At 38.0% G+C, this 26,687-nt stretch overlaps 3 protein-coding genes across 13 annotated transcripts; 2 read left to right on the top strand and 1 right to left on the bottom strand.

Moving 5' to 3' along the window:
• Positions 1-2,851: 2,851 nt before the first annotated feature.
• On the bottom strand, positions 2,852-7,203 carry LOC138876032 (uncharacterized). The gene is made up of 4 exons (XM_070154918.1): positions 7,197-7,203; positions 6,567-6,897; positions 5,452-6,413; positions 2,852-4,272 (listed from the first exon to the last, which is right to left on the bottom strand). The coding sequence occupies exons 1-4, from the start codon at positions 7,201-7,203 to the stop codon at positions 2,852-2,854; spliced, it is 2,721 nt and encodes a 906-aa protein (XP_070011019.1).
• Positions 7,204-17,974: 10,771 nt separating this feature from the next.
• Positions 17,975-21,498, top strand: LOC104245420 (heat shock factor protein HSF30). Of its 11 annotated transcripts, XR_011401740.1 has the most exons (5): positions 17,975-18,482; positions 19,403-20,177; positions 20,498-20,564; positions 20,655-20,698; positions 20,989-21,498. XR_011401740.1 is itself a non-coding variant. In XM_009801022.2 (3 exons), the coding sequence occupies exons 1-3, from the start codon at positions 18,201-18,203 to the stop codon at positions 20,500-20,502; spliced, it is 1,062 nt and encodes a 353-aa protein (XP_009799324.1). In that variant the 5' UTR covers positions 17,975-18,200; the 3' UTR covers positions 20,503-21,498. The 11 variants fall into 11 exon arrangements, 2 of the variants coding, with proteins under 2 accessions (XP_009799324.1, XP_009799323.1); XR_715723.2 differs by having other exon boundaries at positions 20,655-21,498; XR_011401739.1 differs by having other exon boundaries at positions 19,403-20,564.
• A 2,447-nt stretch (positions 21,499-23,945) lies between these two features.
• LOC104245421 (cytochrome P450 711A1) lies at positions 23,946-26,682 on the top strand. The gene is made up of 5 exons (XM_009801023.2): positions 23,946-24,359; positions 24,492-24,644; positions 25,039-25,801; positions 25,910-26,005; positions 26,149-26,682. The coding sequence occupies exons 1-5, from the start codon at positions 24,022-24,024 to the stop codon at positions 26,476-26,478; spliced, it is 1,680 nt and encodes a 559-aa protein (XP_009799325.1). The 5' UTR covers positions 23,946-24,021; the 3' UTR covers positions 26,479-26,682.
• The last annotated feature ends 5 nt before the right edge of the window (positions 26,683-26,687 follow it).

The raw sequence follows: 26,687 nt of genomic DNA, 5'->3' as shown, positions 1-26,687 counted from the left end.
TCGACACACTTTGACTCCGTTGAGATTTGGATTTGGGTCACATAAATGTGCACCCGAGTTTAAGAAGATTAAATTATTAAAGGCGCGCCTAAAGCGACTAGCGTATCATTTACTTTGGGTAGGGCAGTGAAATTTTGCTAAACGGTCCATCCCGAAATCTAAGCAATTTTAAAGCAAATATTTACTGAGGGCCTTGCAAATTTGTATTTTTTATTCGGCGAGTCTCATCTCATTCTTATTTTTTAAAAGGAATTTGCAACGTCATGGACACGCATCTCGAACCACGTCACAATAAATGTACCCGTGATTAGAGACACATTTCGACTCCGCTGAGATTTGGATTTGGGTCACATAAATGTGCACCCGAGTTTAAGAAAGTAAGATTAATTAAGATGTGTCCTAAAGAAACTAGCGTGTTGTTATTTTGGGTAAGGCCGTGGAGTTCGCTAAGCGGCCTATCCCGAGTTCTAAGTAATTAACACATACATTTTGTGAGGGCCCCGCAATTTGCATTTTTATTTGGCGAGGCTCGTCTCATTATTTTTTATTTATTTTTTTAAAAAAAGATAATCTTAGAATGACTACATTTTTTCTATTAAGTTTTAGTCTCTAAAATAAATAAAGAAAATCTTAATTAATTAGGAGCTAAAAAAAATTAAGAACATGTAACATACTAATTGCTAGATTAGGACCAATATTAAATGAAAGAATAAAAAAAAATCAAAATTATAAATAAAATAAGAAATTCGACAACTAATATTCAAAAGAAATCAAATATAGCTAGATTGAAGCTCGTATTGTTATATAAAAAAACAACTATTGGAATTAATTATTCATAACCATTTGAAACTAGATTTAACCATAATTACTAAAGCTTATTCGAAAGATTATTAAACTTAAACATTATCTAGTCTTGTTTGGCTTTAACTAAATTTAACTATCCATTCATGATTGACCTACTGTTGACCATATTAAAACTTTCATAGCTAGTGAATTAACTCATTTTTGCCAAGCTGATTCACTAAAGACCAACTTATGTTATTTTTCTCTTATTCCAATTATTAAACAGTAATACATGAAATAGCCTAAATACAATCAGTAAAAAAACGATTTTGGTTTTGGTTGGGGTAGGAGGAGAAAGAGAGGAAGAAGAAGAGAGGGGAGGCGGGTATCTTAGTCTTTAGGTTTTGGTTTTTTTTTTGAAAGAAAAAAAAATGAAAAGGGGGGTTTGGGTCTTTTGGGTTATGAACTGGGTCGACCCAGTTCGAAATGGACTGGGTCGTTTGGGAAGATTGGGTCTTTTTTGGGCCTGTGACTTAAAATTGAAGAAAAGGCTCAATCCGATCTCTTCTATTTTTTATCCCTTTCTATTTATTCAATTTTCTAAATAATAATAAAGCTAGAATGCTAAGATTAAATTATAAAACCTAAAATTATCTGGAAATACTAATTAACTCTTAATAACAATTAACATACAATTAAACAGCGGCTAATGAAAAAATCACACAATTTGGACATTAAGTGCTAAAAATGCAACGTACATTATTGTTATGATTTTATCATTTTGTAAACAAACTTAATTTAAATATTAAACGCAAATGCGACATATGTTAATATTTTTTATTAATCTAACAAATAAACATGCGCAGACAAAAATACAAATAGTTATCCGAAAAATGCTAAGAAATTCAAAAATTGCACATAAAAGAAAATCGTTTTATTTTTAATTTTTGGGAGTAATTCTCATATAGGGCAAAAATCGCGTGCTCACAGACATCCTACATGGGCTAGCTGGATGGGTACTCAGACTTCACCACCCGATGACACCAAATAATAACCCCCATTTATTCGATTCATACACTATGCCAAACCTCCAACTAATGAGGTGTTCCAAGTTACAACCTCCACAATGGCCCCACAACTTTCTTACAAATCCTGGCATACAACACCCCACACTTACTCCCTCAAGTGATACACGTTAAATATAATACCACCAGTCACCAAACACACACCACCACAACCTAGGATAGAAAAAAATGCCTCAAAATAGCACCTCCAGCCCCAAATTTTCGGCCAAAAAGGGCCCTCCACCAAACTACACCGCAAAGATTATTTCTAGGCCTCCAAATCATCTAAACAGCCCCCACAATCGAAGTATAAGAAAAACCCAACCATTTTAACACCAAACAAATCTACAAGAAGCAAATACAACAATAAAAATAGAGAAGAAACAAATATTGAAAAAAAAATCTACACTATTCCCACCTAGGGTTTAACTAAGCAATGTTAGACTAGCTTACACTAATTAGAAGAGGAAAGAGAATAAAAAAAACAGAACACTTACTTGATGAAGGTTGGAAGGGGTGGGTGTTGGTGAGAGGGTTGTGTGGAGGAATTTGAGCGAGAAAGAGAAGAGAGGATTTGGGTTTTCTTTTGGGAGGGGTTGTTTTTGATTCTGAATGGGGAGGGGAAATAAATGTTTTGGGGTGGGTGAAGGATTAGGTTAATTAGAAAAAAAAGGGGGGGTGAATAAAAAAAAAAAAATCGCATACCTGGGCCGACGGGGTCTGCCGCGGTCGCGGTATAACCGCGGTTTGACCGCGATCGTGGTAGAAGCGCGGTAGATGAAGTTCAGAGAGGGTCTCTGACCGCGGTCGCGGTGGAACCGCGGTCTGGGCAGTTGTCTGATAATTTTTTTTTTATTTTTTTTTTATTTTTTTTATATAATGTGTTACACTTACAACAGTTTCGTGGGTTGCCTCCCACGCAGCGCCTGATTTAACGTCACGGCACGACGCAGGATGAGCGCATTTAAGGCTCGCTCGACCTTTGTGGGTCAGTCAGGTGCAGCTCAGACACATCTTTTTTTTCCGCTCATGCCCACATATGGCTTCAATCTCTGACCATTGACTCTGAATGTACGAGAGTCATTCTCTGTGGCAATCTCAACAGCTCCTGAAGGGAAAACATCAACTACTCGAAATGGTCCAGAACATCGTGACTTAAGTTTACCTGGGAACAGAAGTAGTCTTGAGTTGTATAGCAGTACCATGTCCCCGGGTTTGAAATTTCTCTCAACAATGTTCTGGTCGTGCAGCCTCTTCATTCTCTCCTTGTACAATTTTGTGCTCTCAAAAGCAAGATATCTGAACTCCTCGAGCTCATGCAATTCAGTGACTCTTGACGTGCCCGCAACTTCTATGTCTAAGTTTAGCTGTTTCAATGCCCACCACGCTTTATGTTCAAGTTCCACTGGCCGGTGGCAGGCCTTTCCAAACACCAACTTGTATGGTGACATACCAATTGGAGTTTTGAAGGCAATTCTGTAAGCCCAGAGTGCATCATCTAGCTTCCTAGCCCAATCAGTTCTTGTGGCGTTTACAGTTTTGGTTAACACACTCTTGATTTCTCTGTTGGACACTTCAACCTGTCCACTAGTCTGCGGGTGGTAAGGAGTAGCCACCTTGTGGCGCACATCGTACTTAGCAAGCAACTTTTCAAAGGCCCTGTTGCAGAAATGAGTGCCTCCATCACTGATAATTGCTCGTGGTGTCCCAAAGCGGGTGAATATGTTCTTCTTTAGAAATCCCACCACCACTTTTGCATCATTGGTGGGTAACGCCGCAGCTTCCACCCATTTGGACACATAGTCTACAGCAACAATAATGTACTTATTGCCATAAGAGCTGACGAAGGGACCCATGAAGTCAATCCCCCAGACATCAAACACTTCCACCTCTTGAATTGGGTGTATGGGCATCTGGTGGTGTCGGAAAATGTTCCCGGTCCGCTGACATTCATTGCAGCCCTTCACCCATAGGTGCGCATCTTTAAACACTGTCGGCCAGAAGAATCCAGCCTCTAGCACCTTTGCCGTTGTCCTAACCCCTCCAAAGTGTCCACCATATGCTGATGCGTGACAAGTCTGCAAAACAGAAAATTGCTCTATCTCGGGGACGCATCTCCGGATCATATTATCAAGGCATATTCTAAGCAGATAAGGTTCATCCCAGTAATACTGGCGGCTTTCACGAAAAAATCTTTTCCTTTGGACCGATGAAAGGTCGTGAGGGACTATACCACTGGACAAGTAGTTATCAAAGTCTGCATACCATGGAGCTTCCTGATGAGTGGTGGCGAGCAGCTGCTCGTCTGGAAAAGTTTCCAGTATTTCTTCAACCTCAACCACATTTTCAGCTCCCTCAAGTCGTGAAAGATGATCAGTGACTTGATTCTCAGTGCCCTTACGGTCACAAATCTCAAGATCGAACTCTTACAATAGTAACACCGAACGAATCAGGCGTGGCTTAGATTCTTTCTTTTATATTAAGTACCTGAGAGCTGCATGGTCAGTATATACAATTACCTTGGACCCTATCAGGTAGGATCGGAACTTGTCAAATGCGAACATTATAACTAACATCTCCTTTTCAGTCACAGTGTAGTTCAACTGGGCTCCGCTCAGCGTTCTACTAGCATAGTAGATTGGGTGCATCAGTTTGTCTTTCCGCTAGCCCAGCACTGCTCCCAATGCATAGTTACTGGCATCACACATTAGTTCGAACGGTTGCTCCCAGTTGGGGGCGACAATGATGGGTGTTGTGACCAGTCTCTTTTTTAACTCCTCAAATGCTACCCTGCAATCATCAGAAAACAAAAACGGGTGATCTTTTTCTAACAACTTACAGAGGGGGTTGGAAATTTTGGAGAAGTCTTTTATGAACCTCCGGTAAAAACCGACATGTCCAAGGAAGCTTCTGATGGTTTTGACTGAAGTTGGTAGAGGCAGCTTTGCTATTACATCAACTTTCGCGCGATCCACCTCTATTCCCTTACTTGACACCCGGTGCCCCAATCTTGTACCATGAAATGGCACTTCTCCCAGTTCAGAACCAAGTTAGTCTCGGTGCACCGTTTCAGCACATGCATCAAATTTATCAGGCACTCATCAAATGAATTCCCCACCACTGAGAAGTCATCCATGAACACCTCCATTATGTCCTCAACCATGTCAGTGAATATGGCCATCATGCACCGTTGGAATGTGGCAGGTGCATTGCATAGGCCAAAGGGCATCCGTCTAAAGGCATAAATGCCATACGGGCATGTGAAAGAGGTCTTGTCTCTGTCCTCCGGTGCAATGGAGATTTGATTGTACCCTGAGTACCCATCCAGAAAACAGAAGTGTGACCTCCCTGCCAATCTGTCCAACATCTGATCAATGAAGGGAAATGGGAAGTGGTTTTTCCGGGTGGCTAGATTCAACTTTCGATAGTCCATACAAATTCTCTAGCCTGTGACGGTTCTTGTTGAGATCAATTCATTGTTGTCATTTGTCACAACCGTCATGCCACCCTTTTTAGGAACACATTGCACTGGGCTCACCCAGCTGCTGTCAGAGATTGGGAAAATAATTCCCGCATCCAACCACTTTATCACCTCCTTCTTCACCACTTCCTTCATGTTGGGGTTCAGCCTCCTCTGATGTTCCCTGGAAGGTTTGTGCCCCTCTTCCAGCAGAATCTTGTGCATGAATGCACGCGGGGCTGATCCCCCTGATGTCTGCCATGGTCCACCCTATGGCAGTTTTGTACTCCTTTAGTACCTGTAAAAGTTTTTGAACCTGCACATCTAACAAACTAGATGAGATAATAACAGGTAATATGGAGTCAGGTCCCAGAAATTCATAACTGAGGTGGGCTGGCAATGGCTTTAACTCCAGCTTTGGTGGTTCTTCAATGGATGGCTTGGCTGGCGGAGTTTCTCTCTTTTCTAAGTGCAAGGGCTCCCACTCTCTATTTCTCTCCCAGAACTCTCTTCCTTCCAATGCCAACACCCATTCTGCCAAATCCTCACCAACTTCATCTAAGTTCATCAAACATGCAGAAAGGGGGTCCTCAATTGTCAACACCTCATCATCAGACTCTACAATAACATCCACGGCATCAATAAGAGAGCAATTGGCGAACTCGCTCTGTCGCCTCATAGACTTCTGCACATTGAACGTTATTTCCTCATCATTAAGTCTCATTTTGAGCTCCCCAGTCTCACAGTCAATCAGAGCTCTCCCTGTGGACAAGAATGGTCTTCCTAAGATTATAGGAATCTCTTCATCCACTTTGCAATCCAAGATCACAAAATCTGCAAGGAACACAAATTTCCCCACCTGAATCAGCACATCATCGAGGATACCGAATGGACGCTTCACAGTCCTGTCGGCCAGCTGTAGCAACATGGAGGTGGGTCTAGCTCTTCCAATGACCAACCTCTTATAGATAGCCAGGGGCATGAGATTAATGCTGGACCCTAAATCATAGAGTGCCTTAGCAAAGGCGAAATTCCCAATAGTGCATGGAATTGTAAAGCTACCTGGGTCAGACAGTTTTTCAGCAATAGGTCTCGTCACCTCTGCACTACAGGTTTGAGTAAGTGTAACCGTAGCCAAGTCTTGAAAATCAAATTTCTAGGACATCAAGTCCTTCATCATTTTTGCGTACCCATGCATCTCCTTTAAGGCTTCAATCAGTGGAATATTTACCTAGATTTGTTTGAGCATTTCAAAGAACTTTTTATACTGCTCCTCCTTTTGATGCTTGGCCAGCCTCTGTGGAAAGGGTGCAGGAGGTCTCTTCTTCCCAATCACTTGGGACTTCTCTTTATCAGATTCTATTTCAACTACTGGCTCTTCAACTGGCTCAACTACTTTCTCGGTCTCCTGCTGAATGTTCTTTTCTTCCTGAGCAGGTTGGACTTTCACTTCTGTCAGTATCGTAGACTCATCCAGCTCAATGGGCACTGGAATGAATGTCTCAGCCTGTATATTTTCTCGAGCTCTCTCTTGTTCTACATCTATATCCCTGCCATTACTGAGATCACCGCCATCAGCTACTTTGGGCCCTGATCTTTTGGATTAATCTGGGTGTCTGCAGGTAATGTCCCCTGAGGACGATTGTTCAGAGACATTGAAATTTGGCCCAATTGCACTTCAATATTTTTGATTGATGCGTCATGTGCATCTACTCTTTCATTTATTTTTGCATTGGACCCAATCACATGCTGCATCATTGCTTCAAGTCTTGTGAACCCATCTTCTTGCCTTCCACCATGTTGTTGCTGAGGCGGGAGATACCCTTGTTACTGATTGTTGTACCCCTGTGGTCTTGGATAAGGTGTCATATTGTTGGGAGGTCTCATACCTCCCATGTTTCTAGCATTGTACTGTGGCTGAGGGGGTCTGTATGGCTGCTGAGTTTGCTGGCCCCAGTTCTGATTGCCCTGTCTCTAGCCTCCATAGTTTGACACATAGTTCATGTCCTCAGGGTGCTAATGATGATGATCATGTTCAGCATTCCACAGATTACCAATTGGCTGACTAATGCAAGATGTGCACAAGCCCCCATTGGTAGTATCTACAATGTGCACTTGTTGTTTCTACCCCGATTCCTCCACCTTTTTGGTGAGTATGCTCATCTGTGTCAAAAGGGTCGCCATATTTTCAGCCATGGAATTTGATGGGTCAAAAGGCACTGAGTGTACCACTGGAGTGATAGGTGCATTCCTCGTCGTCCACCCCGAATTCTGAGCCATTTTATCAAGCAAACTCTGACCTTCTCTCCAAGTTTTGCTCAAAAATGCCCCACCAGCTGAGGTATCTACAATGTTCTTCATGCTATCTGACAGTCCCATGTAAAACCGTTGTCCCAACATCTGATCTGGAATACCATGGTGTGGACATATAACCAACATTCCTTTAAACCGGATCCATGTCTCATGCAGTGTCTCCATTGGTTTCTGTTTAAAGCTCACGATCTCATTAATTTGTTGAGCTGTTTTGTTGGGCGGGTGGAACTTGATGTGAAATTGCTTGACTAACTCATCCCAAGTTTCTATAGAGTTTATGGGGAGTGAGTTTAGCCAGACCTGAGCAGCTCCTGTCACCGAGAATGGAAATAATAACAGCCTGATTGCGTTGGGTTGCCTTTGAGTTTTGCAAATCGACAGGAAGTTCTTCAAGTGCTGCTGAGGATCTTCGGCTGGTGTCCCAGAAAATAGTACCTTGTTTTGCAGCAAGTGCAGCATGTTGTTCGTGATTTGGAACGATTCAGCTTGTATCGCGGGCACAACAATGGCAGTGGCTAGATTGTCAGCTGTGGGTTGTGCCCAGTCATATAGTGCAGCCTCAGGCACAGGAGGTGCCCTATCTATGACGTTTCCGTTGACGTTGTCTACATCACCCATGTCAATTTCGAGGTTGTGTGTTTGATGAGGTTGTTGAAGTCTTTTGTTGGCACGGTTCAATATCCGGAATGTTTTCTCGGGGTCTGAGAGTCCTTCAAGTAATTCTCCAGTCCTCGTAGAGTTTCTAGGCATACACCTGTGCAACTACGTCAACAACCGTCAAAATTTTTAATCAAAACTTGGTGTAGAGAAGACTGACTATACTAAGAATTTTGTATTTCTATCAATGGTAATTGATAATTCCGTTAAGTCCCCGGCAATGGCGCCAAATTTTGATCACGCCCAACTATGCCTTATAAAAAGAACAATGCGGACGTTGCAAATATAACCCGAGTTTTACGCCCAGGGTCGAATCCACAGAGAGTTAACCTATCAATCACAATCTTTAGACCCACTAAACTCTTGAGAACCAATTTCCCAAACTTTTGAATCACAGTTGATGGTGTCTTCAATAACTAAAATTGCAATTAAATAAACAGTTGTAAACTAAGGATGCTAAGGTTGTAAACAATAATGAGAAAATGCTAAGGTAATGACTTCTCCTATTGATGGAATCCCTTCTGTTTATGCTTCATACAAATTAACCAACACACCTCTATCAATCATGAACACTTTTCTTACCGTAAATCTCTCCCGAGTAATCACAGTAATATACTATTGCACTCTCCCGAGATACACTAGCTAGCTTTAATTAACACAGTTCACTTAAGATTGCACCCAAGGCTTCGTTATCCCTAATCCCGCCTTTAAACCCGCAGTTATAGATTCCTCTTATACTTTAGGAGTGGTGTTATTCAACAATAACCTAAATATGCACTCTCTCCCGAGTTATGCACACTAAATAGGCACATCTAATTGAGGATCCTGTCAATTAACTACAACATACCCAAAGTTGAACAAATAAAGATTGAGACTAACAATTTGTATTCACATAAACAAGAAGTTCATCCCCCAATAAGTTCTATCAAAACCTTAGACAAATGATTTAGCTACTCATAACTATGGGTAAATAAACTAAAACAATATTCATCATAAAACTTGCAAGAAAAATAAAGAGAAGAAGAAACCAAGATGTTTTGGGTGATCTCTCACACTTGTTCTTCTTGCCAAAAATACTCTCTAAAACAATACATCTTCTCTTGGGCGGATCCTAGTGTTTAATATAGGGTTTTGAGCTACAAATCCCGTGTTTTGCACTTTAGTCTCTGAAGTTCTCTGCCTCCGCCGCGGTTCTACCGCGGTCGCGGTCAAATCGCGGCCAAACTTGCTCTCTGATTCTCACTTTGTCTGCAGTCCTCTTCTACCGCGGTTCTGTCGCGGTCGCGGTGGAACCGCGACAGTACTCTTTCAGTTCTGACTTGAGTTGTTTCGCGTGGTTTACTTGACGGAATTTTTACGATCAGCCTCTTTTTCTCCATATTTGATCCCAAAAGTACTCCATAGCCTTCTCTGATCATATATAACCTACAAAGCATGAAAAACACTAATAAGAGCATTTTGTTATCACTTTTATCATCCAAACTATACAAGAAGGTGGTTATTTAGGGCCTAATTATAGTTAAATTCACCTCTTATCAATCATATTAACCCATTGCTCTACGAACCCCAATTTCCTCATTAACTGCACCAGGTATATCCGGTCTACCTTGTCATATGTCTTACTCATGTCCAATTTCATAGTATGTACAGTCTACCATGTCATATGTTTTACTCATATCAAATTTCATCATGACATTGTCCTTGTCTTTTGCTTTGTGCATGTCATTTAACAATTTTTGTGCTAACAATACATTCTGTGAAATCGGCCTACCCCTGATGAAACCTGAATGGTTTGGCGAAATAATCTTAGGCATGGAACCAACCTTGTGTTCAATATCTTGGAAATATACTTGAAACATTACACATGCCGATATGTCTTAGCTTTGATAAATGTTGGGGGAAATCTACTTTTGGTAACATAATTAGACAGGTATGGGAGAAATTTGGTCATTGTGACACCCTCAAAGAAAGCCATAACAGCTTCATGCATATCTTTAGAAATTATAGGCCAGCTATTCTGATAAAATAAAGCGCTCATTCCATCTAGTCCTGATGCACTATTGGGGTTAATAGAGAAAACATTTTCTTTAATCTCTTCTATTGTGGAAATCGCTATTAGCATTTCATTATCCTCTTCTGTTACCTTTGGAAGGATACACTCCAATGCAGACAAGTCTCCAGAAGCCTCATTGTGATTAAAAATTTTCTAAAAGTAGTGGATGACAACAACTGCAATATCGCTTTCATTTTCTCTGCACCTTCTGAATTTTTGTAATGTTTAGTCGTCTCCTCCTTCCTTTAACGACGATATGAAAATAAGCTGTATTTTTATTCCCTTCTTCTAAACATTTTAACATGGCCTTCTGTCTCAAAACTTTATCTTGTAGCTTCAAGAAAGGGACGTACTTGGCTTTTGCTTCATTTAACTTTGTCCTGTGTTCCGGTGAGTTGTTTAAAATTAGAGCTGCCTCTAGGTCTGCAATCTGCTTCTCCAACTTTTTTGGCTTTTCATAAATGTTTCCAAAAGCTTGCCTAGACCAACAACTTAGTCACTTGCTCACTCTTTTCAACTTTTGGTGAAGTACACAAAATGGATTTCCTTGAATAGGTTCTTGCCATGATTCATGTACCACATGCAGGAAATCTTCATGATCAGTCCATAGATCCAAATATTTGAAATATTTGGGTCTATCATTAGACATATTTTTCCTACTTAATAGAACGGGGTATGGTTCGAGCAAATTCTAGCTAGGTGTTCCACAAAAGTATCTGAAAACTCATCATACCATTCTACATTGAAAAGGAGTCTATCCAACCTTTTCCATATTGTTTCAGGAGGCCCCCTATTGTCACTCTAACTGAAAATTGAACCATGAAACCCAATATCTTGTAGACCACAATCATCTATACAACTTAGGAAATCTATAGCCAAACACTTCAACTTTAATAATAAAAAAATATTTTTAGCCAAAAAGAGCCTTGGTCAAACAGGCTATTAATTTAGTAAGGAAACATGTATATTCAATTAAGAATAAAGGGAGTAATATTGGTCTTAAAACTTCCACAAATTGTGAGCTTCAAATTGAAATTTAATCAAAATAAACCCAATTTTAGATGTTAATGTGTTCAAATTAACCCGTTAAGAAAATTATAGGGTGAAATTCAAAAATAGCCAGATTTACCGGTGGTAATTGAAAAATAGTCACAATTTCAAAATTAATCGAAATTTAGCCACTTTTCATATAAAAATAAATCTGAATGAAAATACTGTTCAAAATCCGAAAAATATTCCAGTATAATATACTGGAGTTCGAATTTTTTTACATGTGACTTTCCAGCATAATATACTGGAGTTTCAGTATAATATACTATAGTTCCAGCATAGTATAATGGTGTTCGACATAATATAATGGAGCTCCCGCATAATATGCTAGAAATTCATACACAGTTGATCCAATCTCCAGTATATTATGCTGAAATTTTCTGTGTGCTGGAGTTGTAGCATAATATCCTGGAAGTTCATACACAGGTGCTGTGAGCACGTGATTTTTGTTTCGCACGACAATCGCTCTAAAAAGAAATAAAATAATAATAATTGGCCCTGCTGTACAATTTTCAGATTTCTGTGCGGCACTTTGTTGATTTATTTGTGACTTTTGCCCATTTTTATTTTTTCTTAGTTATTTATTTAAAATACAAAATGTGTGTCAGGCGTAATTCGAACCGTAATCCGGTCGTTAAAAAAAAGAAAAGCATAAACAAGCATCTTTGTCCGTGATTTTGTTTTGTTTAATTTTACCTGTTTTGAATTATTTTAATGTGTGTGCAAATAATTGTACTAGGTGTTTATTTTTAATTTGATTTTACTTATTTTTGTATTTTTATAATAAAAGAAAAAGAAAAAAAATAAGAAAAGGTCCCTTCCCTTCCGGACTTGGGCCAATTTGTTAAAATTGGCCCAAACAAACAGCCCAAAACCCAGGCCTGCCCGGTCCAACACCACCTGATACCCAGGACGTCCAAACGACGACGTTTTAGTCCAGTGTGATCTGGGCCGTTGATCTCAGATTGATCAACGGCCAAGATCACTTCCCCACAACCCACTGAGGAACCCGACCCGTTTACACCCGGACCGAACCCAAACCCTCAACACTTGAAACGACACCGTTCCACTTAACCATCAGATCCAGACCGTAGATCTAAATTGATCTAACGGTCGAGATCCGTCCACCCACTAACTATATAAGTTCATAACCTTACCCTGCCCCCCTATCCAATACCCCATCCTTCGTCTCCACAGACCAGGCCCCTAAACCCTAGCTGCCCCTGTATACTTTCGCCATGAAAGCCGGCGGCATGGACGCCGGTGACCTTCCCCTTAACACCCTAGAACCCCATTGCCATCCTGAACATGGATCTGTTAACCATGTAGTTCGAATCCCTCCTCACCTTCTCGAATCTTCATTTGAAGATTCGAGTCAAAACTCGATCTACACAGTTTAACCCCAGCTTCACACCAGACACTCCCCAGACCCCTCTCGTGACCAAACCATACTTGGTTTGGTCCGAATCTGACCAGGGAAGTATGAATCCCGGATCTGAGTTTTGGAAATTTTTGTAGTTCTTCGTCACTGGTTCATACCGGTTCAACCAAAGAGATTAAGGTCTAATGGACTTTAATCAAAGTGTTTCTCATCTGAGAAACACTTCGATTAAAGTCCATTCAGCCTTAAGAAAGGTCTGTCCAAATCCGAGTCAAGGTTTTGATTTTTCAAAGATTTGAGGTGAGTCTTGTTTTCTTTTCTTTATTTTTGTTTTAGTCCGTGTGATTTGTTTTTAAAAGTCTGTTCATATTTGTTTAATTTTACCAACTTCTGTTTGTCCACTTTGCCTGAACCACTGTGTTTGTTTGAACCCCTCCTATTCTGATAAGACATGTGTATTGGTTGTATTCCAAATTTGTACTGACTAGTTGACTCCTCGAGTGCATTTCTGCTTAGTCAGTATAATTCGAACCATGTATCGATACTGTTTAAATGTCTGATTTTTGGCTACGATTGAGTATGTTAATGCTAATATAGTCGAGTCGACATGTGTCGTCAATTAGTTTCAACTGTCCGAACAATAACAAATCGACTTACTTCTGCTAAGCATTTGTTGAATCAATTAAGAACCAGTTTTGTTTACTTATAGCTGTTGAGGATGTTTGGTTTAAATGCGGAATTGGAGGGCATGGGCACTCGTGCACAGCATGTGCATTGGTGCACCTCATGTGCCTTGTGCACAGCCTGTTTCCCTGCATAAAAAGGCTTTTGATTTTAAAAAAAATGGTTTGACAGCAAATGTTGTCAGATACATTCTACTGCCCATACTTTGCTTTAGTTTAAAGAAGTATTAAACCTTTTAAAAGTTAAATCTGCCAGGGAATGTTGATGGGGTTTAATACTTAATTAGCTAAAGTTGGAATTGAAAATGGAAGGCACATGGGAGGGGTATTGGTGATAATCTATCAGGCTGTAAAAGGGATAATATGAAGGCTTATAAAAGGGAGGACATACAGAGATAAAAAGGATCTGAAAAAATAGAGAAAGAAAAATACAGACACTGTGAGGAGCTTTGAAAGAGAGAGCTGATAAGAGATACACAGAAAAAAGCATACAGAAATAGAGAGAGACACTGAGAGGGAACATCTGAGAGTTTCAAATTCTGAAAACAGAAACTAGAAAAGATTTCTCTTTGATAACCCAAATAGACTTCAAATTGAGGACTGACATTAGAACTTGAAAAGAGAGGAGATAGGGAAAGGGATATCACAAAATCAGGAATTGTCTTTTTCTTACTGTTTGTTCGATTCTCATTTTGTTCAAACTGTCCAAGTTAGTCCTGTTTTCCTTCAAGTGTCAGTTAAGTCTATTGTTTGGATTTGTGTGGTTTGCTTCTCCTGGAATTGGATTGCCTGATTCTCCGACTCCATACTATTGGGAATTTGTCTCATTCTGCCTTTTCTCCATTGGCTTATTGGCCTCTTGCACAGGGATTTCTGTTCTATTGGTACCTGCCGTTACTGCTGCTGTTTGGTATCGCTTCTATTGCCCTACTGACCCCTCGCTTCTTCTGTTGTATCCAATATCCAGGTACATACTAAGACTCGCATTTGATGTAACAATGAAAGCATGAATCAAAAGATCTGAAGGAGTTATAATCACCTGTTGTATTGCTTACGAATTTTTTTTTCAATGTTGTTAAGATATGCAGTTTCTTGGTCTGTTAGCCTAATGGAGACAGATTAGTAAGGTTGTACTTAATTAAAGCTTGTGCCAATTGGAAACTGTGACATTTTATTCGTTTAGGAGTACACAAGATGTAAATACAATCCGTGAAATATGCAGCCATTTAATACAATTGCTAACTCAAACTCGCTCTTTCAGCATGTTTCGAATATGTAAGGACAAATAATTGTTTAGATCTAGCTAAAGACAATACAGTTTCAAACTCTTGAGTTTCAGTTTTCATGAAGCAGTTTATAGGATGAGTTTCAAATGTCATTAGTCGCATTTTCCTAATAAGCAATTTTAATTAATCTTGTCTGAATAAGTTGAAGTTAGGGAGCTCTTGTAACAGTCGTAGCATTTCACCAATCTCATATACATTTCTCTTATCAAGTTCAAAGCATGTTTTCATGAGGTACAATGTTTCTTCATTCCGTAAATAATTAATCGGGCGATTAGCTAAAATCTGGATTTGGCCAAACACATAGTTAAAATAGCACGCATCTTTTCTTCTATTTTCAAGAGATAAACACATTAGAAATGTAGTCGCTTTAGGATGTTCCTTCTAAAATAATGAGACGAGCCTCGCCAAATGAGATGTAAATCGCGGGGCCCTCAATAAATAACCATGATAATTATCTAGAATTCAGGATAGGCCATTTAATAAATTTCATGGCCTTCTACAAATAATAACGCGCTAGACCCCCTTAGGCGCCCTTAATGAATTACACTCGTAAACTTGGGTGCACATTGATGTGACCCGAATCCAAATCTCAACGGAGTCGAAATGTGTTAACAACTACGGGTGCATTGATTGTGACGTGGTTCAAGATGCATTTTCACGACGTTGCAATTCTATAAAAATAAATGATAATAATAAAAGCGGTTTAAACTTAATAAAAGCACATAAGTCACAACATGTATTTAAATCAGATATTTAGTCATTATAACAATTTAAGCGACCGTGCTAGAACCACGGGATTCGAGGGTGCCTAACACCTTCCCTCGGGTCAACAGAATTCCTTACTTAGAATTTCTGGTTCGCAGACTTCATTTGAAAAGTCGAATATTTTCCTCGATTTGGGATTCAAGATAAACCGGTGGCTTGGGACACCAAAAACCAAACTTTTCCCAAGTGGCGACTCTGAATTAAATAAATAATCCCATTTCGAATATTGTCACTTAAATTGGAAAAACTCCACCCGCGCATTTAACCCTTCGGGGCCGGGCGCGCAAAAGGAGGTGTGACAGGTGCATCAATCTCTAGAATATTATGCTGGAACTTTTTGTGTTGCAGCAAAATAGTGATTATTTTTCAATAACTTTATAAATACTATCTATTTTTCAATTAACGATCCGAAAACTGGCTAACCCGTCCTATTTTCACGAAAGGGATTTTTACATTCCTATGCCATATAGTAAACTATATTACTCTCTATGCTTAACTTTTAATATAATTACCTTTTATATACCTAATTATCATTTATGTACATTTTAGGGGTTTTAATAGTATTATTTGTCTCCTAATTTAACTCTACCGTATATTCCCACTCCTCCCAAGTTTCTCTCTCCAAATCCCACCCCTTCACCTATGTATCAAACCACACCCCACGATTTCCTATTCAATCATCCACTATTTCCTCTTCTAAAACCAGCAAAAATCGGTAACCCCTCCACCATTGACAACCATTAAAAAGCTTTGAAGCTTTGAATTCGAATTTGGGTTTTCAAAAGACATTGTTTGTTTGGATTGGATGTTGTTGCAAAAAAATTGAGAATTTTCTCTACGTCTCTCTCTATCTCTCGATCCCAAATTTCAGTAATATAAAGCAAACGAAAAGAGAACAGCAATTCCACTATTGATAGCCACTAAAAAGCTCTGAAGCTTTAAATTCGAATTTGGGTTTTCAAAAATTATTATTTATTTAGATTGGGTGTTGTTGCAAATAATTGGGAATATGGTTTAGAGTTTATATCTCAATTTTGAGGAGTTTTGGTGAAGATTAGACTTGGTTTTGGCTGAATTTCAGATTGAAACTCCTCGAAGAAGAAGACATAACATACATTATATTACAGAAATTGTAGAAAAAATGTAGAAAATTTGTACTTTGTTATATATATATATATATAATTATTGTATGAAAGTTGAACAATATTGTTTAAAAATTATATTTAAGTTGTATGATATTGTAGTTGTATATAATTGAGTAGAAATAATATATGAAAATTGTAGATAAGTTGTATAATATATAATTAGTTGTATGAAATTTATTTTTACTATGTATAAAAAATGCAAAATATACAAAAGACATATTATATAAATTTTGTATAAAATTTGTATTTAAGTTGTATGTTATTGTAGTTGTATTTAACTAGGTAGAAATAATGTGTGGAAGTTGTAGATAAGTTGTAGATAAATTGTATAATATATAATTAGTTGTATGAAATTTATTTTTATTATGTATAAATCAGATACAAAATATACAAAAGACATATTGTATAAATTTTGTATAAAAATTATATTTAAGTTGTATGATATTGTAGTTGTATTTAATTGTATAGAAATAATGTATAAAAATAAACACGTCGTAATAGCTGTTGGAACTTTGAAAGTGAAGTTAGCTATTCTATTCGTATTTGCTAAGTAAATAGTAGTAGAAGATATGATACAATACGAACCAAGAGAGGGACCATTATTCATTAATGAAAACTAAAATCCACTCACTTTGTCCTCGTGAACTTATGGAGACGTATGCCTAACTCAAAACTACACTAACATTACACATAAGTAACAATAGTTTCTGTTAACAAAAACAGTGTCAGTAAAGAAGAGTTTTTATTTTTATTTTTAGCAGCTTCAGAAATTCATGTGTGAAAAAGGAAAAGAATGTTCTCAAAATTCAGAAAGAAAAAAAGAACGAACAAATCTGCGGTTGTTTCTAGGAGTTAGCTCCGGACAAAAAAGGAACAACCTCCGAGTAATTTTATATAAAAAAGATAAGGAAGATCTGGAGATAAAGGGGAGAGAGGAGAAAAAAAAGGAAAAAGGGTGTAACTAAATCCCTTAATTGAAGACACTAATAATTGATTGGGAGCGTTTTAAGGTGGAATATATATATTTTGTAAACAAAACTTATATAGATAGGGTAATTTGTTAAACATGAATATTTAAAATAGTATAATTTATTATATGACATAAGAATAAGAATGTAAAACTCTGTTTACGCAAATCGAGCTATCCAAACTCAAACGAGTTAACGCGGGTCATATACCAACTTCCTGCTCCTACTATATTCGAAGGGCAGACAAATCTTTACTCCTAGTACTAGAATTCTTGAGAAGCTTCTAGGTGTTTCCTTTAAGACGACACAAACACTTGTCCAACTAAACTGACACCTCTGACTTCACTGTGCAATTGTTAGAAACTTCCAATAACTCACTGGTCCTTCCAAATATCTAACACAAAGATATTTTCCAAAACTCTTTCTTTCTCGTTCTCCTTCCATCTGTTTTTATCTAGAACCTTCTACTCCACTTCTCATTTTATATCACTCGGCTCACTCTCTTTCATTAATCCCCACAAAACCCACCTCGTAAAACCTTTCAAAAACCGTTAATCTTAATTGTAATTAGCAACTGAAAAAGTAAAAGGAAATGGACGAAGAAGTGGGAGTGAAGCGGGAGGAAGAGGGCGTTGGCACCGCCGTGACGGCGCCGCCGCTACCAATGGAGGGGCTGCATGACGTGGGTCCACCACCGTTTCTGAGCAAGACTTATGAAATGGTGGAAGACTCTTCAACTGATGCAGTGATTTCATGGAGCAGAGCAAGGAATAGCTTTATTGTTTGGGATTCTCATAAGTTTTCAACCACTTTGCTGCCTAAGCATTTCAAGCACAGTAATTTCTCCAGTTTCATTCGCCAGCTTAACACATATGTAAGTACTTATCTTTTTACTTCTAACCCACATCTAATTATGGTATCCTGTGTTTGCTTTAGTCTATGATTAATTAGGTTTGTAATTAGCTTAACTCAGACCTTTGAGTAGTTTATTGTGGATCAATTATGTGTTAGCTTTAGAGTTTGATTAGTTGGGTTTCTAAATAGCTGAACTCCTACCTTTGGATATTTTATTGTGAATCTATTAAGAATGATGTCTTGGTGGTAACCAATTTTGTGGGAAATTTGAATAGCTAATTATGTTTCAAGACGTGCATTGCAGAATTGGGATGTTTTTGTGTAGAACTGAATAGCCAATTTGATTTAGGGCCCAAAATACTGGTTTTTTGATTAGTTTGAGGTGACTTATGCCAATTCATCTTAACTGGGAGAGATACGGCCGAACCCTAGTCCTTAATTGTTATGGTTTCAAATCTTATTACTCCATGGTTTTGAAATGACTTAGTGATTTTTTCTTTTGCGTCCAAGAATAACTTGGTGCATCTTGCATTATAAGTTGAACTGCTCAACTCTACCCCTCAAAGCTATATACTTTTCCTAGAATCAACAATTCATCGTTTCTGCTGAATTCTTACTCAACAGTGTTATCTTTCCTTTCAAGTGATTTGTTTGGAATTTGGTTGTACCGAGTGCACAATATTTTCTTTGCTTTGCATGACATTGATACATATTTTGCTCCATTAGCTTTAGACAGAAGTTCAGATAGTCTCTGCAGCTGATGGTTGGTGGTTCTGATGAATTCTACTGCTTGTGTTTGATGGTTGTACGATGAATACTCGAAGAAAGAAGCACGTTAGGTTGTTTCTTCTGTTTCAATCTTGGCTCGTCATCTATACTTTCTTGTATTTTCTGCAGTAGACTATAAAGTTTCTCAACTCTAACATCATGACAATGCAGGGTTTTAGAAAAGTGGATCCGGATAGATGGGAATTTGCGAATGAAGGTTTTCTAGGCGGACAGAAGCATCTTTTGAAGACCATAAAGAGGAGGAGGAATGTTGGTCAAAGCATGAACCAACAAGGATCTGGGCCGTGTATTGAAATAGGGTATTATGGAATGGAGGAGGAGCTCGAAAGACTAAAGCGGGATAAGAATCTTCTGAGGACTGAAATAGTTAAGCTTAGACAGCAACAGCAGAGTACTAGAAATCAGATCATTGCAATGGGAGAAAAAATCGAAAGTACAGAGAGGAAACAAGAGCAGATGATGAGTTTCCTAGCCAAGATTTTCAGCAATCCGACTTTTCTCCAGCAATACTTGGATAAATGTGTGCAAAGAAAAGATAAACAACGCATTGAAGTTGGGCAAAAGAGGAGACTAACTATGACCCCCAGTAGTGAGAATCTTCAAGATTTAGTATCAGTTGCCGTGGGAAGTGATCAGCCTATGAATTACTCAACTCGAGATCGTGAAACGGAACTTACAAAAATGGGAAGCGATATGGAAATACTGTTCTCTGCTGCATTGGACAATGAATCAAGCAGCAACGCAAGGTCGGCTTCTGTTGTGACAGCAAGTGCAACCGATATGGATCCAGTGCCTGAGAATATATGGGAAGAGTTGCTCGGTGAAGATCTTATATCTGGGGATGGAGCAGAGGAAGTACTGGTTATTGATCAACCTGAGCTTGACGTGGAAGTTGAAGATCTTGTTGGGACAACATCTGAATGGGGTGAGGAATTAGATGACCTTGTAGATCAAATTGGTTTTCTCTAGGTCCAATGACTGAAGATTGATGTTGTGGAAATTCAGTTGTTCTCCTGGCCTCCTTGCACAACTCCAGTATCCTATACATAATGTATTTTGGTTGTGTTACTGCTAACATGTTTTGATGACATGTTACATTTTATGTCTCTCCTATAGCAGGGAATGGCGACGTCGTGGAGGCCTACTAATGTTGCTATTTTATATCTTTTGTTTATGTATTGATTGTACCCAGTTCTTCTTGAAAGGTGATGTGCAGAATTAATTTTTCCTCTTATATTTTTTCAGGTTAAGATGCAGGTCTACTTTCATGAAGATTTGAGGCAATCTCTAGTAGGGATCACACGAATATTAAGTATAGATAAAAGTTCAACAGTTTTTGTTTCTTAGTCTAGGCAGTTATGTCGGAGCAGTATTTGTTTTGACTTTTCTTGTCATTTTGTAGATGATTGAAGCTCCTTGTGGACACAACTTCTCTACCTTCACTAGGTAGGATAAGGTTTGCGTACACACTATCTTCCCCAAACCCTGTTTGTGGGAATACACTAGGTTTGTTGTTGTTGATTGAAGCTCCTTATGATGTTCAACGGAGTTAATAAGTAGTTCTGTATTCCAGAGTGATATAATTGTGTCATAGATGCATAACTAATAATTAGCTTTTGCATTGCACAGAAGGATACAATTCAACATGTCTCTTGCATACACTCTTTTCACTTAATTATGGTTAAGTATCATACTTCCTCATCTCAATTTGATAGTTTTGTATTTGATGTAGGTAGACCTATGTGGATATTCCATAATCTAATTTTGTCTATTGGATGAGTGCATTTTCCACCTTGGGCAGTCTGGTGTTCTTTAACTTCTCAGTGTACGGAGGTTTATGCTGCAAGATGCAAGTATGCACCCCCTGTACTGTGGTTACTGCACTCTCAAGTAGTAGTTGCTGTAATCAGGGGAAGATTTATTTGAGCTGTCTTATGGTTGTGATAGATTAAGGCCTGTGACGCTGAAGTTTTAGGGCTCACTTTAAAGTGTTTCAGGTGGAATATCACGATAAAGGTATTTAGCCATCGAAAAGTTTGAGAAATATGGTTGATTTATCTTCTGAGTGACATTTGCATAGTTAAGTGATAGTTTCGAATAAATGAGTGATTGTCTTGTTAGTAGTTAAGTTGGCAAGGAAGTGATCTTTATTTCTTGGTGCAACTCATGTAACAATTAATGATATGTTTTATCGCTAATTACCCGGTAAAACTTAAATTTTATAACCGCCAACTCATGTTTTACAATTTTATTATCTCATTACCTTGTTATTTATTTTATGCAAGAAATTTTACACTTATAAATAGTGGTACTTTTTCCTTGTGTTTGGATACGGGTTAGCATTGTAGTGTGCATGAAATAAGTGAGGTTGTTGTAGTAAAAAAGAGAGCCGAGAATAAGAACAAGAGAAAAAATTTAAGTGTATAAGTTATTCCGCACAAAAGAGAATTTCATTTTGTTGAGGTATTACAAAAGAGAATTTCATTTTGTTGAGGTATTTCAAGTGGTAGAGTTTTGGACTTAGCAAGTTATATAGACTTTGTTTGAATCACACGATGTTATTGGACGGTTGTATTTTGAAGGGGACAAGACTAGAGTACTATTGCTGGATCGGTAAAAAAAATAAAAATTATCACAATAGGCTTGAATCTTCTTGAAGAGAGCAAGATATACACGCTTCTGAAGTTATTTTATTTTTTCACTATAATTTTATTTTTACCAACAAGAAATTTTCCTTTGGATAAAGAGAGTTATATACTTGAACTTCCATTAAATAATTCTAGAGTTTGGACTTTGGAAGTAGCAAGATCTAATAACAACAAGAATTATGGTTGAATTTCAAATAAGGTAATATTACTTATATGCAAATTTAAACGTAATGTGATATTTAATAGATCATGCTGATGTTATCATAAAAAAGGCATAGTATCAGTTTAGGGTTTAAAGAATATGCCCAGTTTAGGGTTGCCTGTGAAAGGAGACAAAATCTCTTAGACAAATAGTATTAGTTTAATCTCAACAATATAATAATTGAGCAGTTAGGAAAATTGTCTCACCTCAGGTCCAGAAAAAACTCGAAAAACATTTCATGTCCAAATTAATATTCTTTCTCTTTTGCGTAAAGCATCAAAGATGTAACTAAACGACTCGAGCTTCGTTAAAATAACCACCTCAAGAATTAAAAGAACATTTCTTGTGATAGGTAGACAATAATATTTTAGTATATTATCACGTGTACATTGATGTATGTTGTTCATAACATGTGTGATGTGTCTTGTGTCTGGCTGTTCGGTTAAGCGACATGCAATAGATGGTTACAAAAGGTTGATCCATTAATATATATATAGAGAGAGAGGCGGATGCAACGCATTGGTATCGGGTTCAACTGAACCCAGTACTTTTGACGCGGAGCATAAATTTATGTGTAAAAATTTAATAATATTATAATATATAGCAATACGAACCCATAAATTTAAAAATACAATGGGTTCAATACTAAAAACTTTACAGGTTGAACCCATAAAACTTAAATCCGACATCCGTCTATATATATATATATATATATGCATCTCTGTAGGGTATTATCTTCCACTTGCCCCTTGACAACTATAAAGCTAAAATTGTTTGTTCCTTTCCTTCCTCATTCTTTCTTCTGTGTTAAGAGGAACCAATCGAGTCATTTAAAGTTGATGTGTGACATCCCAAGGATTCAAAGTGGTTCATTTATGCTAAGTCAAATTGGTATTCACGCACCCAACCTGTTGGAGCCAGGGGTAAAGTTATGTATGGCCAAGGATGGTCAGCTGAATACCCTTGGCCCTTTGCCGAAAAATACATTATATATACATAGTAAAATATTACTTGTTATTAATTAAAAAATAAACTTTGAACACCGTTACATAGCTCACTGACAAAGGGTGTTATTGGAATACCATTATTAAATTTTCTGGCTTCGCCGCCACTTGACCGTCCACTAGTAAAAATAAAAATGAAAAAGTGTCAACTTTGCTACTGATACTATTTGGAATTGAGCAACTTCATAATCGTTAAAACTTATCTTAGTATTATTCCCGCAGTGCTGTATTTACCCGTGACTCCTAATGAATTTCAAACTTAAGATTAATGGACTTCATTTCTCGAAGACTTTGGACATCAGGAGCCCATCCATTTTTTTACATTGGAACCCAACGAAGGGCATATATGAGACGATTTTCTAAGAACGAGAATATAAATGAACCAAAATGTAATGGAAACAATTCAAGATAGTACATGATCAAAACTAGTGATCAGGTGAGTAGCTGAGGAAATTGAGCCATAGTGAATAGACAGACCAAAACTAGTGGAGTAGCTGAGGAGGGTTAAGCTCAAGTGAAAAGACAGAGAGGCCTTATTCTTCACATTAAGTGGCTCATGACTCCACTCAAAAAAAGGACAATGAAAACACAAAAGGCATCACAGCAAACATTGTATTTGGAGAATCTCTACATCTGCTCTTGTCCGGACAAAAACAGATTTATTTTATGTATCAATCCAAAATGAAGTTTCGCCTTTTCTAGTAGCTTCATTAGGCACTCTCCCTATATTTTTCCTTCCTTAAATTAAAAATATCAGCACTTGAAAGTGCAAAATCAAATATAGAGGACCCCACCATTTAAGCATAGCCATCATTAAGAACAAAGACCAACAACTCATGACATGATTTGATCATAGATAAAAAAAAAAACAAGGCCGGCTCAACCCCATTAATTTAAAGATTCTCCTAAACATATATGCATATATATGGAATATTTGTTTCATATATAGTCAAACATCCATTTGATCTCCTTCTCCATCAAAAAACAAATATGGAGTTCCTAAGCAAAACCATTCTACAATCAATAGAAAACACTGCAGAAGTACTAATAAAGTCACCATCTTTGGTCTCAACAATATGCACTATCTTAGCCTTTGTAGCTGGTGTTTTGGTCTACTTCTATAGACCTTATTGGCGTGTGAGAAAAGTACCTGGTCCTCCAGCTTTTCCCCTTGTAGGACACCTTCCTTTGATGGCTAAATATGGCCCTGATGTCTTCTCTGTCCTTGCCAAACAATATGGTCCTATCTTCAGGTTTGCCTTCATTATTATCATTTCTTGATCAGTTTATCTTTGTGGTACTTAGTTGTTTCTTGAGCAGATTTCATATGTTATTCTTGAGCATATGTTTCTTGAGCAGATTTTATATTTGTTATTCTTGAGCAGATTTCATATGGGCAGACAGCCACTAGTTATAGTAGCAGATGCAGAGCTATGCAGAGAAGTTGGAATAAAGAAATTCAAGGACATACCAAATAGAAGCATCCCATCTCCCATTGCAGCATCCCCTCTTCATCAGAAAGGCCTATTTTTTACTAGGTAAAGTAGTTCAAATAGAGAGCATTTTGCATAATAATTGGCCAATCTCTTCAAAATGATTTGATGAGGCTTATTCAAGGGGAGCCATTAGCCATCATTAGATGATCATTTCCAAGGTTCTATATAAAAACTAACAGTAATAAAAGGGCAGCCCGATGCATCGCAGGATACGGAGAAGTGCCGCACCCGAAGGGGTGTAATGTAGGCAGCCCACATTGATGTAAACATCAATGGCTGATTCCAGGGATCGAACTAGTGGCCTCTAGGTTAGACGGAGATAACTTTATCATTGCTCCAAGGCTCACCAAGGCTCACCATATTTGATGATTCTAATTTTGCATAATGGAAAGTGTGATGTTCTACTAGAAGAAACCTAATGGTATGTTAATTACAGGGACTCCAGATGGTCAACAATGAGAAACACTATTCTATCAGTCTACCAGCCATCTTACCTTGCTAAGTTAGTGCCAATCATGCAATCGTTTATCGAGTCTTCAACTAAAAATCTTGATTCTGAGGGAGATCTCACATTCTCTGATCTCTCCCTCAAGTTAGCTACTGATGTAATTGGACAAGCTGCTTTTGGTGTGGATTTTGGACTCTCCAAACCAATATCAGACAAAATGAACCATGAGCAAAATGACAGTGAAGTCCAAGAATTCATCAATCAGCACATTTACTCCACAACACAACTCAAAATGGACTTATCAGGTTCTGTTTCAATCATATTGGGATTGCTTGTTCCGATTCTTCAAGAGCCATTCCGCCAAATCCTCAAGAGAATTCCTGGCACTATGGACTGGAAAGTAGAAAGAACAAACAAGAATTTAAGCAGGAGGTTAGATGAGATAGTGGCAAAGAGGATGGAGGAAAAAGATCGCAGTTCAAAGGACTTCTTATCGCTTATACTGCAGGCAAGGGAGTCAGAGAAGTTAGCTAAGAATGTTTTCACCTCAGATTATATCAGTGCTGTAACTTATGAGCACTTACTGGCTGGTTCTGCAACAACTTCCTTTACATTGTCTTCTATTATCTATTTGGTTGCTGGCCATCCAGAGGTTGAGCAGAAGTTGCTCACGGAGATAGATGCTTTTGGCCCTGATGATCACATACTCACTGCCATTGAGCTTCAGCAGAAATTCCCATACCTTGATCAGGTGAGTGCCAAAACTTTACTTAATCTTCTAATAAATTCTTAAAAAAACTACAGGCAGAATGTCGGCAAAGACAATCTCATTCTTCTTGTAATTGTTCACAAACTTTAGGTAATCAAAGAAGCAATGAGGTGTTATGTCGTCTCACCCTTAGTTGCCAGAGAAACATCAGCTGAGGTGGAGATCGGAGGCTATAAACTTCCTAAGGTTCATATCCATTTTCTCTATAATGATTATCTTTTTAACTCTTCCAAGAGTTAGATTTCAATGGATTGGAGAGGGAAGGGATTGGTTCTACTTAAATCGATCTCATGTTTATTATTTTTACCATATTTTTAATAATTAAGCAGGGCACATGGGTTTGGTTGGCTCTTGGAGTTCTTGCTAAGGATTCAAAGAACTTCCCCGAACCAGAGAAGTTTAGACCAGAGAGGTTTGATCCAAGCTGTGAAGAGGAAAAACAAAGGCATCCTTATGCAAATATTCCATTTGGAATAGGGCCGCGAGCATGCATAGGACAGAAGTTCTCCATACAAGAACTTAAACTCTCACTGATTCACTTATATCGCAAGTACATTTTTCGACACTCTCCCCTTATGGAAAAGCCACTGGAACTTGAGTATGGTATAGTACTTAACTATAAGCATGGAGTCAAGGTTTGTGCCATCAAGCGTAAATGAAAGTTTCCAACATGACCATCTAGTTCACTAATGATTCAAGAGATGAGTGAGAGCTCAATCTTGAACTGAATCCAGTACATCTGTGAAAGAACTAAAATACAGATTTGTAATTTCCACCATTTCAAATGCAGATTGGCATTTCAAAATAGAAACATTGAATGTAACTCCATTTTATGACACAAAAATTGTGAATCATTGCTTAAATGTTT

This window comes from Nicotiana sylvestris, chromosome 8, assembly GCF_000393655.2.
Source record: "Nicotiana sylvestris chromosome 8, ASM39365v2, whole genome shotgun sequence".
Taxonomy (NCBI): domain Eukaryota; kingdom Viridiplantae; phylum Streptophyta; class Magnoliopsida; order Solanales; family Solanaceae; genus Nicotiana; species Nicotiana sylvestris.
The sequence above is the reverse complement of the archived record's forward strand: the minus strand, read 5'-3'. Positions and strand labels throughout refer to the sequence as shown.